At 44.7% G+C, this 16,122-nt stretch overlaps 1 protein-coding gene across 1 annotated transcript in view; it reads right to left on the bottom strand.

Annotated features, from left to right (window-relative positions):
* MBOAT1 (membrane bound glycerophospholipid O-acyltransferase 1) overlaps positions 1-16,122 on the bottom strand; it is a 115,852-nt gene that overhangs the window by 12,985 nt on the left and 86,745 nt on the right. Inside the window, exons 8-12 of the mRNA XM_080655131.1 lie at positions 14,920-15,112; positions 10,666-10,769; positions 8,113-8,177; positions 4,711-4,843; positions 1,835-1,986 (exon numbers count right to left, since the gene is read on the bottom strand). Of these exons, the coding sequence (XP_080511257.1) occupies positions 1,835-1,986; positions 4,711-4,843; positions 8,113-8,177; positions 10,666-10,769; positions 14,920-15,112 (647 nt within the window). The remainder of the gene's footprint in view (positions 1-1,834; positions 1,987-4,710; positions 4,844-8,112; positions 8,178-10,665; positions 10,770-14,919; positions 15,113-16,122) is intronic.

The raw sequence follows: 16,122 nt of genomic DNA, 5'->3' as shown, positions 1-16,122 counted from the left end.
TGGTTAGGGGTGATCAGGCAGGCGAGCAGTTAGGAGCCAGCGGTCCCAGATTGCAAGAGGGATGTCTGACTGCCAGTTTAGGCCTGATTCCAGCAGTCCCAGATTGCGAGAAGGTGCAGGCCAGGCTGAGGGACCCTCCCCTCACCCCCCGTGCATGAATTTCGTGCACTAGGCCTCTAGTTTCTATTATAACATAATACATATATTCCTGGAAAATCTCACATTCAGCAGTATTCTGTGCTTAAAACACCTAGGCTTATGGGGGGACACCATATGAGAAGCGGACAACTCAAAACTTATGAGACTTTGCAACCAGAACAATTAGCACCTAAGTCAACAAGTTGGACAGCCCAGGCAGATGCTCAATGGAGCTGCAGGCTGCTCAGGGGGTGGTAAAACATAGGAGGCAATGGAGGCAAATGCTGGCTGGAGGGCACTGGAACCAGGGGAAGGGAAATGGAGCTGTGAGCCCATGGGCTTCCCCAGGTGGAACACGGGGGAGGGGAAACCAGCTGAGAGCCAGGATGGTGGGGGTTCCTCTCGGAGAGGGAGCCCAGGGAAGGGGTGCTCAATATCAGCTGTCTTAAATAAAGCTGAGTGCCCCCTACCTCTGTAGTGGCTGAAATAAGGGCTTCCCCTCTCCCCAGATATTATCATTCTTTTCCTACTATACTGGTATCTCTTATCTAGAACAATGTGTTTATTAGTAAAACCGAACTCAACTTCCAGATTATACTGACATAACTCCTATGACCTAATGAGTACTTAGAAACAGTTTTATTGATGAGGGTTGTATAGTTTCCTCTACCTGAAAAAAATCATCCTGTGACACCCATACTGTGTAGTATCTCTAATCATTTCTGGCCAGTGGATCAACCACAGAAAATACCCAACTTACAAATAAGGCATGTTTGCATTGCTTATTTCTAAGTCACTTTTCTGACCAGAGCTGTGCTCCAAAGCTACTCTACAAAAGCCTGTGCGAACCATTACATAAATGCAAGTTACCATTTATTGGAAACAAACTATATGCCAGGCACCCACGAGTCCTTCCCACATCTGCCTAGTTCAGTCCTAACAAAGGTGCTCTGAGGTGGATTCTAGTCTTAGCCTCATTCTACAATTGAGAAAATAAAAGGTGAAAGAGGTTAGTAACTTGCCAGAGGTCACACAACCACGTTTTTGGAGGTAGTGGAGAAATGCAACGAATTCAACATAAGAATGAAACAAGGAGAGTGAGCAAGAAGAGGTTTGAACAGAGGGCCTGACACCTTTGCCTGAAGGCCTCTTGTCTCTGGTGTGAATGTTCCCCTCCACCCTAAATTCCACCTCCTCCCCTCCACGTGTACCACGTGCCCCATAAATCCGACGCGCATCCACCAGACCTGCCGTCTCCCAGGACACAGCCCCCTGCAGACCACTCAGATCAGCCGCTCCCAGCATGGGCAGCACCCCAGCACCTGCCCGCTTGTCCTGCTCTCAGAATGGCCCACGGTCTCCAACACGGCCTAGCCCCAGGAAAAAGAGGCTAAGGCAGCAGCTTCACCTTCTGAGGAACTCAGATCCACCCCTTCAAAATCCACTACCATAAGCGGCCCTTAATTACGTTACGAATGGCTGAAGGACTTCCCATCAGCTTTGCTAATGTACTGTTGTTGGTGAGTTGGGATTTCCAGGACGACCATGTCCACTTAAATCTTTCTATGGCCTTTTTTAGAAATCGAAGCCGTATTTAGAAATTGTTAGTACTGGTTGATTCAATTTACTGAGTCCTGTGTCAAACACAGAGAAAACACATGTTTCCTGAGCAGCAGCTGAGAACGCGGGAACTTACCTGTATAAACTGATGGTGGGTTCAACTGCCAACATGACAAAGGGTGCCACTGTGTAGGAGACGGCCAGCTGAGTGGCAGCCCAGGTGGCCACGTCATAAGCAACCTTGAGGGCTTTTGAAGAAAGGAAGTAATGTCTACAGTTGTTCCTCACCTGCCGAGCAAAGGGGAGGGTAAAAAACACAACTTTTACTCAGTGCAAGCCGGTACGCCTTAGGAACGTGAGGTCTCGAAAACACCAACCATCTGAGTCCTATTTTCAACTAAAAATACCATCGTGGTATTTAAAATTATTTAAAGAACTAAGCAAAAACCATTTTTTCTTTTTTAACATCTCCCAGAGAAAATCACTATTTAAAAAGTTGGCACATATCCTTCCAAGACTTACTCTACTCATATATACCCACTTTATATTTTCAATAGCATCAATATAATCTTTCACCCTAGCTGGTTTGGCTCAATGGATACAGCATTGACCTGCGGACTGAAGGGTCCTAGCTTCAACTCCAGTCAAGGGCACGTGCCTGGGTTTCAGGCTCAATCCCCAGTGGGGGGCGTGCAGGAGGCAGCCAATCAATGATTCTCTCTCATCATTGATATTTCTGTCTCTCCCTCTCCTTTCCTCTCTGAAATCAATAAAAATATATTTTTAAAAAAATAACCTTTCGTCTGCTTTTCTTATAAAGATTTTTAAATTTATTTTTATAGAGAGGAAGGAAGAGAGAGAATCATCAATAGGCTGGCTGCCTCCTTCACACCCCCTACCAGGGATCAAGCCTGCAACCTGGGCATATGGCCTGACCAGGAGTCAAACTGCTGATCTTTTGGTGACCAGGTCAATGTTCAACCAACAGAGCCACACCGGCCAGTAGTAAATAGGTCATGATGTGGTTGTTGTTGTTTTTTTTCTTTCACATCAGTAAGTATTAATCCCCAATACAATTATAAGTTAACGATGGAAAAGTTAGCTTGGGTCCCACCCCCCTGCTATAGTGACCAATTATGTGATGCTACCCTCGTAGACAAATCTCTGCAATGTTTCCTAATTAATTCCTTTGAATAATAGTAATAAAGTAATATTAGCATTAATAATAAGAGCAGCTCCCATTTACTGAGTGCTTACTGCATGCCAAGCTTGTGTTAATGCTTACCTGTGTGATTCTCCTGGCAAGCCTATCATGTGAGCATCATCATACTCCTTTGACAGACAGGGAAACTGAGGAATTCTTTGAAATGGACAATGCTGGGTCAAAAGATATACTCATGTGGAGGTCTTTGGACACATGTGACTAGATTTGCTCCAGAAAGACACCTAATCTCCAGATCCGAGAAGCAAAGGCGGAGCTGAAACCAAGGTTGACTTATCGGTAGGTCAGCCCCAAAGCAGGGCGGCTGGTGAGTGGACTCCTCTCCTCATTCTGGGTTCCTCTGGACAGAAGCCAGAGGTCCATCCATGTTGGGGGCAGCGTGGGCAAGCAAGTAGGAGATTATATTCCCGAGTCTAAGATACTTCATGCCTATATGATTCTATTCTCTGTTCGGGGGGAAAAAAAAAAGGAATACTCTTCTATGAACCCTCTCTGCTCCAACCTCACCTTACTAATTTGTAAAAAATGTTTCCAGGCTACCCCCCCTCACGCCCACAAAAAAAAGTTTTACATAAATCAATGCTTTTATACCAGTTGAGATCAATTAAACCAAAGACACTTTAAGAAATAATACTCTGAATAAATTAACAAACAAAACTCTGACCTTTGTTTCTTAGTTTGTCCTGCCCTCTGCTTTTCAATGTTCTTTTATAATCCAAGTAGGTATATATATTGGCGAAAAGAAAATGCCTTCCCTGGTTTCTATGCACAATATATATTTAATTTTTAAAGCGTGCTAATCAGCATGACTGGTGATCAATTATCCATACTGTTTACACATATGTCCCAACAAACCTTCACCTAACTAAAAATTCCATGGGGAGAGGGGGGACCTCTTGTTTTTGCTCACTACAGAAGCTTAGCACCTAGAACACTGAAGTGGGGCTCCTAAAATATTCATAGAACAGGTACATTAAAGAATAAGTGAATAGTTCAACAAATGTCATTTAAAGCTGTTGGCACATGAATAAGAAAGACCACAATCATTATCATAGACTGAAATAAAATCAAATATAAAACTCAGCTTCTGATAATTATAGCATATTGAATTGTAGTTACTTATATTCATATTCATCTCATTCTTTGAGGGAAGGCATATTTTTATTCCTTTATTATCCTGCTCTACTGCCAGCAAAAAGTAGGAACAGTCTAGGACAAACTTCCCAAAAAACCTAGAGAACCAAATTTATAAAATCCAAAGGATTTTACACAAACTAATTCAATTGGATCAGCCATGAGAGTTTGGAGCAACCTCCAACAGAACACAGTTCCTATGGCTGTGATTTCACTGGCTGCTTGCTCACAGACTGAATTATTTCTGGGCTTAGGATAATGAAATGAGAAATGAAGTGAAGTATAAGTAAAATGAAGTCTTATGAAGCCTAGATTAATTAATAATCCTTGTCACCTGTGATTAGTAGATTGTATATGTTCACAGCCTTTAATGATTAAAAATGTTTTCATCTCTTAAGTTACTAAACGGTGCTCCTAAAATTCCTTTTCTTTTGCAAACACACTCTGTAAATAATGTGAAAATAAAATGATAAAGCATTTGATAACCACAAGCTCCTAGATACTGAAGTATTTCTCTAATGGGAAGACTTCTGTTTGATTTTTTCAAAACATCACTCCTAACCTCTTATCCCCCGACTCCTAATGGGACTAAATGAAAACAAACATACAGGCATTACATTACTAAGGAAAAGACCCCACAACCAAAGCAAGCTTACCGTCCTGGCTGCTACTGTGACGAGGATTCCAGTTAAGAAGGTGAAATAGTACCCAGGGTAGACACCATGCCACAGGGCAGACAGGATGAAGGTGAACACTGTGGGGTACCAGGGGACACGCTCATAGCACACTCTGTGAAGACAGGCAAGCACAACCAGCCACAGGTCAAACAAACCAGAAACCTCCCGTTACACTGGCATCTTTTCGAATCAGCCCACAGAAATCATTTGTTCCATTCCTGACGACCTGCCTGCCTAACCCTATTCAGGGACTCACAATGCAGTCCAAGCAGCCTGAACTCAAGTTTTCTTGGACACTATCAGGTAGGCAATTCACATGAACTTTTAACCTCCACAGAAATAAATGATCTGACCCCATTACTCTATCCTATGTAATAAAAGGGTAATATGCAAATAGACCAAATGGCAGAACAACCAATCAAAGCGTAATCCTATATAATAAAGAGGTAATATGCAAATTAACCTTCACACCCTCACAAGATGGTTTCCTACAACCAGGCCAGCAGGGGGGTTAGTGAGGGACGGCTAAACGACTGAATTGCAGGCTGCATGGAGCGACCAGGCTGGTGGGGTGGGGGGGCCGTGAGGGGCAACCAGGCTGGTGGGGGGGGCAGTTGGGGACGACCATGCCAGCGGGGGGGGCAGTTGGGGGCAACCAGGCTGGCAGGGGGGGGCAGTTGGGGGCAACCAGGCTGGCAGAGGGGGCAGTTGGGGGCAACCAGGCTGGCAGGGGGGGCAGTTGGGGGCAACCAGGCTGGCGGGGGGTGGGGAGAGTAAGAGGCGACCAGGCTGGCGGGGGGGCAGTTGGAGATGATCAGGATGGCAGGGGGGCAGTTGGGGGCAACTAAGCCAGCGGGGTGGGCAGTAAGTAGTGAGCAGGCTAGCAGCAGGGTGCAGTTAGGGGCGACCAGGCTGGCAGGGGGGGCAGTTAGGGGTGATCAGGCAGGCAGGCAGGTGAGTGATTAGGAGCCAGCGGTCCAGGATTGTGAGAGGGATGTCCGAATGCCGGTTTAGGCCTAATCCCCGGGATTGGGCCTAAACCAGCAGTCGGACATCCCCCAAGGGGTCCCGGATTGGAGAGGGTCCAGGCTGGGCTGAGCCCCCCCCACCCCCACCGTGCACAAATTTTGTGGACCGGGCCTCTAGTATGCTAATGATATGCTAAGGCTGCTCAACCACTCACTATGACATGCACTGCCCACTGGGGGGCAGATGCTCTGACCGGTAGGTTAGCTTGCTGCTGGGGTCTGGCTGATCGGGACTGAGCGAGATGGGCCGGACATGCCCTGGAGCCCTCCCATAGTCCCTCCCCAGCCTGATCGTGCACCGGTGGGGTCCCTCAGCCTGGCCTGCACCCTCTCGCAATCCAGGACCCCTCGGGGGATGTTGGAGAGCCGGTTTCAGCCTGATCCCGCAGGACACTCCCCCTGGGAGGGCGCCAGACACAGCGCTCATGGCTGGCAAGCGCTGCTATGGCAGCACGAGCCTCTCCCAACTGGGACTTATTGGGCGTGAGCCCGCGGCAGGCACAGTGGGGCTGGGATGAGCGGGAGCTGCAGGTAGGAGCTGCAGGTAGCATTGGACTGCGGGATTTGACCCGATCCCTGCAGGCCACCCAGAGGACTGGGCCTCTAGTATCTAATAAAAATCATGCACTGGGCCTCTAGTAACTAATAAAAATCCAAGTGGTCAGGCTCTGGCCAGCCCCTGCCACCAATGGTCTAATCTACCAGGAATAATTATGGATAAGTAAATGCCATTGGCACTAAAAACCTTGGAATCAGGATAAGGTTCTTTAGAAACGGATATCCTCATTTAGTGTAAATTAATTTACCTTTTCAGCCTAGCCCCTGTGCCATAACCAGCTCTGCAACCCTTTTCACCTCATTGGGGAATGACTCCAGCCCAAAATCAAAGTGTTGGTTATAGGACCTTTCAGTTCTCACTGTGCCCATTGGATTTCAATCCGTGAAGTTGCCTTAAAGAGTGATATTGTGTGGATTAAGACAATGTCGGCAAAACACCCTGGAGAGCTTTGGCGTCTTTGTTGATTATTAACACACAGTGGCAGGGGACTTTCTCCCGAGCTCAGGCTGAGAACTGCCAATGCACTGAAAGGAGGCCACTACGAGGTTCACTAAATGAGAGGACCCAAATGGAACATAAAATAGAAGCTCAAACAGCTAACACCAATCCGGCACCGTGTGCGTTGTCAAAAGTAACTGATTTAAACCCAAACTAAAGATTATGGCTCCCTCTTCATGGAAAGACAATGCATTTGGGGAGAAAAACAGGACTGGGACCCCATTTGTATAATGTGTGTTTTTTAATGAGGAATAGTTTGCATAGGTACTTGTTTCTTACCCTCTTTATCTTTTTTATAAATCAAATCATTTTATATACTTTTTCATTTTTTATGTGCATACATATATGTTCAGTCATCTTAAAACAAACTCCTAATGGAGACTAAAACTCTGGGTACATTGGGATTACTCAATATTCAAAAATTATTTGCAAAATTAATAGCAATATTAAGGATAAATTTTCAAAAATTGTATGTTCAGATCAATTTTCAGATAAGACTGTAGGATCTTACTTTGGGGGAATTACTATACACTGTCTCTTCTTTTACCCAGTTTTCACCTAAGAAAAATGCTACTTACCAACAGCAGAATCTACAGCTTAGCATTTTTATACTCTCCCTGCACTTATATGATAGGAATATTCACTAGCTAGAGTTTCAATGATAGTATATTATCCCGGGATAACATATTATCAGTTCCATAGTAAGTAATGTTTTTAATTTTGGAATGTGTAAGGAAACAGAAATATCAATAAAAATACAAAGTTTAAAAGCACAAATATCTGGGGTAGCATAAAGCTTTCAATGCTAGGGATAAATACCGGGATTTCAGTGGTTGGATGCTGACAATGTCCGTCTTTGACATCTGATCAACAGGCTCTTCTCTAGGTTAGAGGTAGCGCAGCACAGAGGTTAAGAGCCTGGCTCTGCAGATGGTCTGCTTGGGCTCTTATCTATTACTCATTAGCTGGGTGAATTTGGGCAAGTTACAGAACCCTTCTGTGCCTCAATTTGCTCATCTGCATAATGGGGATAATAACTACCAACATCTCATAGGATTAAATGAGTGCCTGGTACATAGGAATGGCAGGATTAAATGTTTGATACATTAAAATAAACATGCTCTATTATTTGATCTTCTCAAATCACTATATTTCTACTTTTTTACTTAGAGGGCATAGATGTTCATACAAAACAAAAGTGTCAGATGACATTACTACTATTGCTGTTCATCTAACAACTCCCATCTAAACATATCCCAGTGCCGTGAGGAATGAGGTCACTTTTGTTTTTCTTACCGCTTTAGCCAAGTAGCTGTCTGAATATTCCAGTTTCCTAGGTACATTTTGAAACTTGTAGCAGTCTAAAAAGAAGAAAGTAACACCTATCATTAGCTTTAAAAATACCCAAGTAATGGAAAGTCCTCCCCAGAATTTCCCTGGCAGCAGACCAGATGTGCTGTTTCACTAGTGACTCCTCGGTCAAGAGTGCATCAGCTGTTCCACTGAAGGCAGGAACATCCTGATGTTTATGAGACTGACGAACACTTGGCTTGCAAAGTCTCAATTTTCCTCAATTTATTTTCAAATTATAGGAAAACTTGAAGGAATATTTTGTGGGTTTTCCATCCTCTGGTTTAAAAAAAATTTTTTTAAGTCATCTGAATTTTAAAACTAAATACCTTAAAAGGGGATTTGCCCTAGGAAAAGTTTAATCGTGTGAATTGAGTGCCTTTATGGAGACAGCTGCAATGTTACTGTCATCTTTTCACTGTGTTGCCATCTATAAACTAGGTCAGTCTTGTGAAGTTATTCTACAAACAGCCGCACAGGTTCAAATGCTTCCCGTTGTATTTAGAATAGTGAGAGATTTTACACATGAAGGAGTCACAATACAGAAAAGAAAAGACAGAAATATCACCAAACTGGCAATGACACAAAGAAATAAACCTCTGAGGAAGACACTTTCCAAAACAAGCCATGAACAAGGTTTCCTCATTTAAAAGAAAAAAAAAAAAAAAGGTCTTAGCAAAGGCTGGTGGCAGTGGAAAGCATGAAACGAACATTCAAGAACCAGATGCCTAGTGAAGGTAGAAAGTACAAGTGCCACTTTTTTCTGTTTCAACCATAAGAAAATCTTAGGTCACACACTGGCCTAATGTAATATGTTTAGAAAGAAAGAAGGAGAGAAGAAGAAAGGTCATCGGTAGATGTAAATAGACAGATTTTGTATTGTGAGTTTTTATTTCAAAACCTTAAGGACTTCCATGTATCCATACCTTCTATGGCTAATAAAATGTCATACACACAGCTTGTAGGAACCTTAACTAAATCGGACTGCCTTGGTTTTCTTTAGCTCCTTCCTCTATAGCAACTCGATTGAAAATGCCAAGCTCCTCCTTCTGGTTTTTCTTTATAACAAACACATAACTTAATAAGTTGGCCCTTCACCCTGAACACATGCCCAGTGAAATGACTGTCCTTATGTGCACAGTGGAGGAGACAGGGGGGCAGCTGGATGTCAGAGGGAACCCCCGTGAAGGACATTCACCCACAGCAGCCAGCAGTGGTCCAAGAGTTTTGAGGGAGAGAAGAATTTTGGTAGAAATAGGGAGGCAAGCCATTAACACCTTTGGACTCCCTCTGACATCATCTGTATAGGAGCGAGAAGCACAGAGATTATCTACGTTGCTTTTCTGAAAATGAGAAAGGTTGTTCCGGAGGCTGGAGCTTGTCCATTTAAGATGAAGAGAAGACTCAGGCATCAAGAAGGTGGAAGGTATCTCCCCCGCAAGATTTCTTGTGGCCTAGTGTCCACCTAACGTGGGTGGCAGGTGGAAAGTCTCCACGGCCCTGGCTTCTTGCTCTACCTGCATATCCCCTTCCAGCCACGAACCCGAGTCACCTGGCGGGAGAACCAACACTCTGCCTGCTGAGAACCATGTCCTACTCCATCCCGCTGCCAGGGGAATAGGGTCTGCGATGTGGTCTTCCTATCAGCTCTGACTGCTGACAAGGCCAAGGAAGCCAAGTGACATGGCCCCAAGGAGACCACCTGCGATGGTGAAGACATACGAGAACAAAGCCAGCGAAAGAGAAAAACTGCACTGCTTCCAGAGGCTGAAAGCTCTGCGCAATGGCAATTCTGAAACGCAATTGGATTATCACTGTTTCCAAAGGAACCACAGAGAGCATTTGCAAAATTGAAATCTAAATGCAGAAGCTTCCAGTCTGTGTTCTTTTTTGATGTTGTTAATCCTCACCTGAGGACATTTTCCCATTGATTTTTTAGAGAGTGGAAGAGAGAGGGAAAAACAGAGAGAAATATCGATGTGAGAGAAACACATTGATTGGTTGCCTCCTGCACGAGCCCCGACCAGGGCCCGGGAGGAGCCTGCAACCAAGGCACGTGCCCTTGACCGAAATGGAACTCAGGACCCTTTGGTCTGCAGACCAATGCTTTATCTGCTGAGCCACACCAGCTAGGGCCAGTCTGTGTTCTTGACTGAAAGAAGTGGAATGTGAACAAGTGAAAATGGATTCTGTACCTTCAAGGTGAAGGCACAGGAATGGAAACAACAAAAAAAGATTTTCCTGGCTCTTTTTCAGATTTTCTTGTCTCATTATTCCTTGAACCATTAAAACTATCAAGAAAGTATCTTTTAAAAAGAAAATAAGACAAAGAGGAAAAATATTCCAAGATGCACCCAGTCCCAGAGACTGCTGGCCCTGGCATTCCCTAAGGCAGTTTTCCCGTGGACATCCATGAAGAAGATCCCTGGACACTGCACTCAACGTAAACCACTGCTTTATACACGATCGCAGCTGGATTCAAAAGCACAATAGACTCACCTCGATTTTCCAGATGTTTAGGTTAGAAAGCAGATCCCAACAGAAATTTCCATTCTGATCCACTCCGCTGAACCCAAAGCCAGCTGCGTTATTCACGGCATCAGCTATGGTTTTCAAAACAACACGTTAGGATACGGAACAAAAGTCACATTGTCGCTTTAAAAGGTTCCAATGTCTGTCTCACTTTAAGACTGAGAGATAGGTTGCAGTTTCCTCAGAAAGGACACCAAAAGATTTAAAGGGCCTAGTGCCATGGTGAATCAGAGAAACATGTTTGGCTTTTTGGTGACCTCAATTTTTATTCATTTTTATTTATTCACTGGCATTTGGTGAGCACCTGCTGGATATAGGAGGAGAAAGGGAAGAAGGGAAAAATACACTTAAGCTCAGAAGCAGAGACAGGAAGAAGAAATGAGGGACCCGCAGAAGTCCAAGAGCTGTCATCAAAGGTGGCAGGACGTTAACTGGTAAGACAGCACTGAGTCGGGAGACCCAGCTTTGAAAAGGAAAGCGCAGCTCATTCTGAACATAGGAAGGGCGACAGGCCGGAAGGATATCAGTTGGGGCTGCTGAGATGCGGTTAGAAATGTTCAGATTACAAGAAGAGGAAGAGAGCTAGAGATGTGAAATGGGGACCAGCTGCCATGGAGACCACACGTGGACACCATATCGAAGCCGTCCCGTCCTAAAGTCAGTCTGAAAACTCCTGCTACCATTGTTAGGTGACTTCACGGAACTCTAAGCAAGGTCCCCCTGCAGGGAGCATGCACTTCTCACCAACTCCTTTAATGAAATGCTTTTTGTAAACAAAGACCTGATGAAACCAATTACTTTACTACAGTGACCAGAGGGCCATCCTCTCACTTCAGTTGTCTTATTTCAAGTTCACTGGTTCTTTCTTAAAAGAAAATCCTATAATGAAACTGATGAAAGCACAGCACGGCAGGTACAGCCTGAGATTGGGAGGAGACCACAGAGGGCCTTCCTTTCCTGCAGCTCTGTTCCTCTGGGTCTAGAATTCAGGACCAACTCCAGAGGGACTTCTGACGGCTGCTCTACAGGAGAACACCCTGTTCTGTTTGTCTCCTTCAGAGTTGATGATTTAATGTCGCTTATCTGTTAAATCATCGCTGTAAAACGGTCTGGTTTCTTTCAGAAGAGAGGAGGAAAGTGCCGAGTCCTGATACGTCAGTCTCCCAGGCCAACTGGATGGGAGCTCAGTGGAAAAGCAAAGCAAGAGTGGGCCCGTTAAGCAACTAATAGTTTTAACCGTGTGGGCACAACTGTGTGAAGGACAGAAGATAAACTAATCTGGGGGGAGAGCCCTTGAGGTCTGTGTTGACAACTGTAAACAGGGCTGGACTGGCTGTGCTGGGATCCCTGAATGCCTTGTCCCACCTCCAGCCTCAGCTCCGGCTGAGCAGGCCTGATCTAAAAAAATCAGGATAATAACTATCCTGTGTTAGTGTGTTCGCACACAAGCACACTTGCTCTCTTTTAGGATACTGTAAATCACTCTGCAGGCATTTCTCATGGAATACAGCTCACAGCGGCGTGAACACAGTGGTGAGGGGCGGGCTCTGGGGGTCGATCTCCTGGGCTCCTCTCTCCACGTCGGCATCAGAGTAAATGCATGGCCTTGGGCGAGTTCTTGAACTTGTAGAAACCTATTCTTTTGAGTATAAAATGGCTATAATAATGTTACCTATTTTAAAGGGATGTTGAAAAATTGGCTTTATATTGTACATGGCTCTAGTATATCATTACAGATAAATTAATTCAGATACGCATATTTTATGGTTTGTTTTCTTTAGAACACAGCCTGGGCTAAAGTTGAGTCTCACTAATTAGTGGGGGGGGGGGGAAGATGGGGGACAGAACTGTACACTAAATCAAAAGAAAATAGCTGTATTATTTCAATATAAACAGTAACTAGAACTAGGCTAACACAGTGTAACTCAGCTGAGATTCATCAAGAGGCCAGCTTTACAGATTAAATTTATAATCATGTATAATTAGTACATCAATTATATGTAAATGGTGTTTTAAGCAGCTGGATAAAACAATTACTCAGTTAAGCAGTTTAAATATTCCCTCTCATACTATTCACTGCTACTTTATTTACAAATAATACACAGGTTAATTGCAGACCAGCCCACACAACCTAAACTGTAACGAACCTCAGATTGAGGCCATACACATTAATGAAGTGTTCTATGGAAGCTACCAAAAAAGATTAAGTGTGTGGGGGGGGGGGGGGCGCGGAGAAAAGAAAAAGAGCCAAGTCCACAGAGAAAGCTACCCACAAAGCTGTTCTATACCCCTAATATATGGGGAACGCCCCAAAGCACGGAACAGTGCCAGGCACCCTTGTTCCCTGGGACCCCCTCCCCACCTAGACCCGCGGGCACAACCCACCTCATGTTAGACTTTCCCTATGAGGCCATGGAATGGCCTTTCTTTCCTCAAAGCAGGAGCCGATTTAGTCCAGAAGCCAGCCCATTAACCCTGAGATACAGAATGTGGGAGTGGAAGGGGAGGGAGAGGAGAGAGGAGGAGGATAAGTGAGGAAGTAGAAGGTAGTAAAGGGAGTGAGCAGTTCTCTCTCAATCACACACACACACACGCACACACACACACACACGCACACGCACACGCACACGCACACACGCGCTGAGGTTAGAGCAAGGTGGAAATACAACTTCACATAGAAAAATAGCCTAGTGTTCCAAGTAAGGTCCCAACCATAGAAGGGATAATGCCTACCTCCTAAGGAAATGACTTTTAGATAACAAAGCAACTGCAGAAAAAGGAATGAGATACAGGAGACTTTTGAAGGCTCCCTGACGACCATATTTGTCTTCTCCTCTGCCCACCCCTGGGACAGCCCCTGATGTGAACTGCCTTGTTGGTGCCCACATCTGTGGTCCCACAGAGCATGACGATCTTGAGGATGGAAAACATGTCTTATTTTTAATTCCTCACAGTACAGAACACGGTACTCAACAAAAACGCCTTGAATTAAACTGACTGTGACAAGAAACAAAATTTTAAGAAGCTCTAAGTGAGATTTCTCTGGCCAGATGTTACATATATACTATTTGGACCAAAGTTCTCCCTGAACAACGACCCTTAGAAATAATGTGGACTGGGAGCTGGGGAGCTAACTCTGCTTAATGGATAGAGTTTCTGCTTGGGGTGATGGGAAAAGCTCTGGAGGTGGAGGGTGGAGACGGTTGCACAACCACCTCAATGAACTCAGTGCCACTAAACTGCACACGACAGATGGTAAAAATGGTAAATTTCTGTTGTGTATACTTTTACCACAATGAAAATAATAAATGGAAATAAAATTAGTAGCTACACCTTGGGGCTAAAACCTTGGAGCATAAAATGAGAAAAGAGGAACTCAGTAATGCCATGCCCTCACTCATGAAATATGGGCTAAGCACTGGGATCTGAGTTTAATAACCTATTCAGCTTTATAAACAGTCACTGCTCTGGGACATCAAACCCGTCACTTCAGCTACGAGGTTAAACTCCCATTCCTGAAAGGGTCCAGATGTAAAATGCACACAGCTGCCGTGCCTTATCAGAGTCCTTTACCATTCCTGTAAGTAAATGGAAGGGTGTACTGCTCACTCAGCTAAGCTGCCAACTTTTCCAGTCTAAAACTGTTTGAAAAGAAAAGAGAGAAACTTAGTACTGACTAAGTTACATCACAGGGAAAGAAAAAAGTGTGTTAAAACCAAATTAAGTTGAACTTTCTACCTTAAAAAAATAATCAGTTGAAGTCAGCTTCTCTCCAAGGCATAAAGCTTAACCAACTATTTCTTTAAAAGTGTAACCTAAATTGGCATGTGTGTGGGTAAAATTAATGTGTATCCAACATTGTATACTGCCCAGAAAAATTACAAGGAAGCCGGGTCATTCTGGAATTCTCCCCTAACCTCCCACTGCACTAAATGGCCATTTGATTGGTGGAAGAAGCAGCTTCCTAGGCGGGCCATCTGTTAATAACATTGAGTTTAAACTGCAACCAGGACTGCTTTTTCCTTATCACGCAAAATTGGGTTTATGATGGCGGCAAAGAGGAGAGCTTCCCTGGGGAGCAGAAAATGACGCTGACTCCACTGCTTCCCATTACGTATTGGGCTTTTTTTGGTTAAGTGATCCGAAATGTTGTTCTGGTGAAGCCATCCAACGAGTGTCATTTTTCCCCTCCTTCATTTAGGGCGACTCCATCAAACTTACCTAACGTCCAGGCCAAGTAGTACTTGGGCTTTGAGGCTTGCATGACAACATACAAATAGCCCAGCCGCGTCAGAAAGTTTGCCTTATGAACAAACCAGTCATCGGCCAGGCAGGTGACCGGGAAGGTCTTCGTGAGCGTCAAAAACAAAAGAAGAGACACCCCGGTCATGCACAGCTTGTGGATCACCGCTCCCTGGAATGAGGGGGGAAAGTCAGGGGGACCGCTCAGAAGATTCTGTAGAAGGAAGACAGTTTGGCGAGGGCCCGTGGAGAGCAAAGCTGTTCCCATAGCTGCTCTGGCCACGTTCCCTGATGGAGTGGCGACAGGCGTTCTTCCTCGCGGCACAAATAGCACGAGAGGCACGGTGCTCTATTTAGATGCAAAGCATACTTCACACTGGAGGACTGAGTGCGTCCAAAATGGAACAAAACTTTTCCAGCAAATTCTACCAACAAAGGGTAGATGGTTTCATTACCCAAAACATGAGAAAAAGATACTACAGGGTGGCAGTCTTCCATCCGAAAGAAATAGCCATTTGCCTTCCACTTCTGTAGCCAGCAGCCAAGCAAATGGGTTTGAATGGCCAGCAAGGAGGACAGAGCTTAGTTCGGAAGAGTCCGTGTGCGTGGGATGAAATACCTGCGCCGGGACACGGCAGGTAATGGAAAGCTTTAGACACCCTCCAGGAAGGATAAATGTGGCCTGCTCCGGGGTTAGGATGTACTGACATCTTATTTTATTTTGTTAATCCTCACCAGAGGGTATTTTTCCCCCAATGATTTTTACAGATAGAAGGGAGGAAGGTAGGGGGAGACAGAGAGAGAGAAACATCGATGTGAGAGTGACACATGGACTGTTGCCTCCTGCACACCACCCCAACCAGGGCCAGGGTCCGAACCTGCAACCCAGGTAGGTGCCCTTGACCTGGAATCAAACCTGAGACCCTTCAGTGTGTGGGCCAACACTCTAACCACTGTGCCACACCGGTCAGGGAATGTACTGACATTTATTTTTATTTTTTTATACTGACATTTTAAATTCCTCCGGATGGAGTGATTTTGCCCAGTTTCCCTTGCATTCCAGGGAATGTCATTTAACATCAACACAATTATAATTCCTAACTTTATAAAAACAGACGCCTTAACTGTAATAAAGGGATAGTAACAGCACCGCCCTCAGAAGGTGAGCTGCGTTTTAAGTGA

Source organism: Plecotus auritus, assembly GCF_963455305.1.
Source record: "Plecotus auritus genome assembly, chromosome: 2".
NCBI lineage: Eukaryota > Metazoa > Chordata > Mammalia > Chiroptera > Vespertilionidae > Plecotus > Plecotus auritus.
Note: the sequence above shows the minus strand (reverse complement) of the source record. Positions and strands in the feature narration are given on the sequence as shown.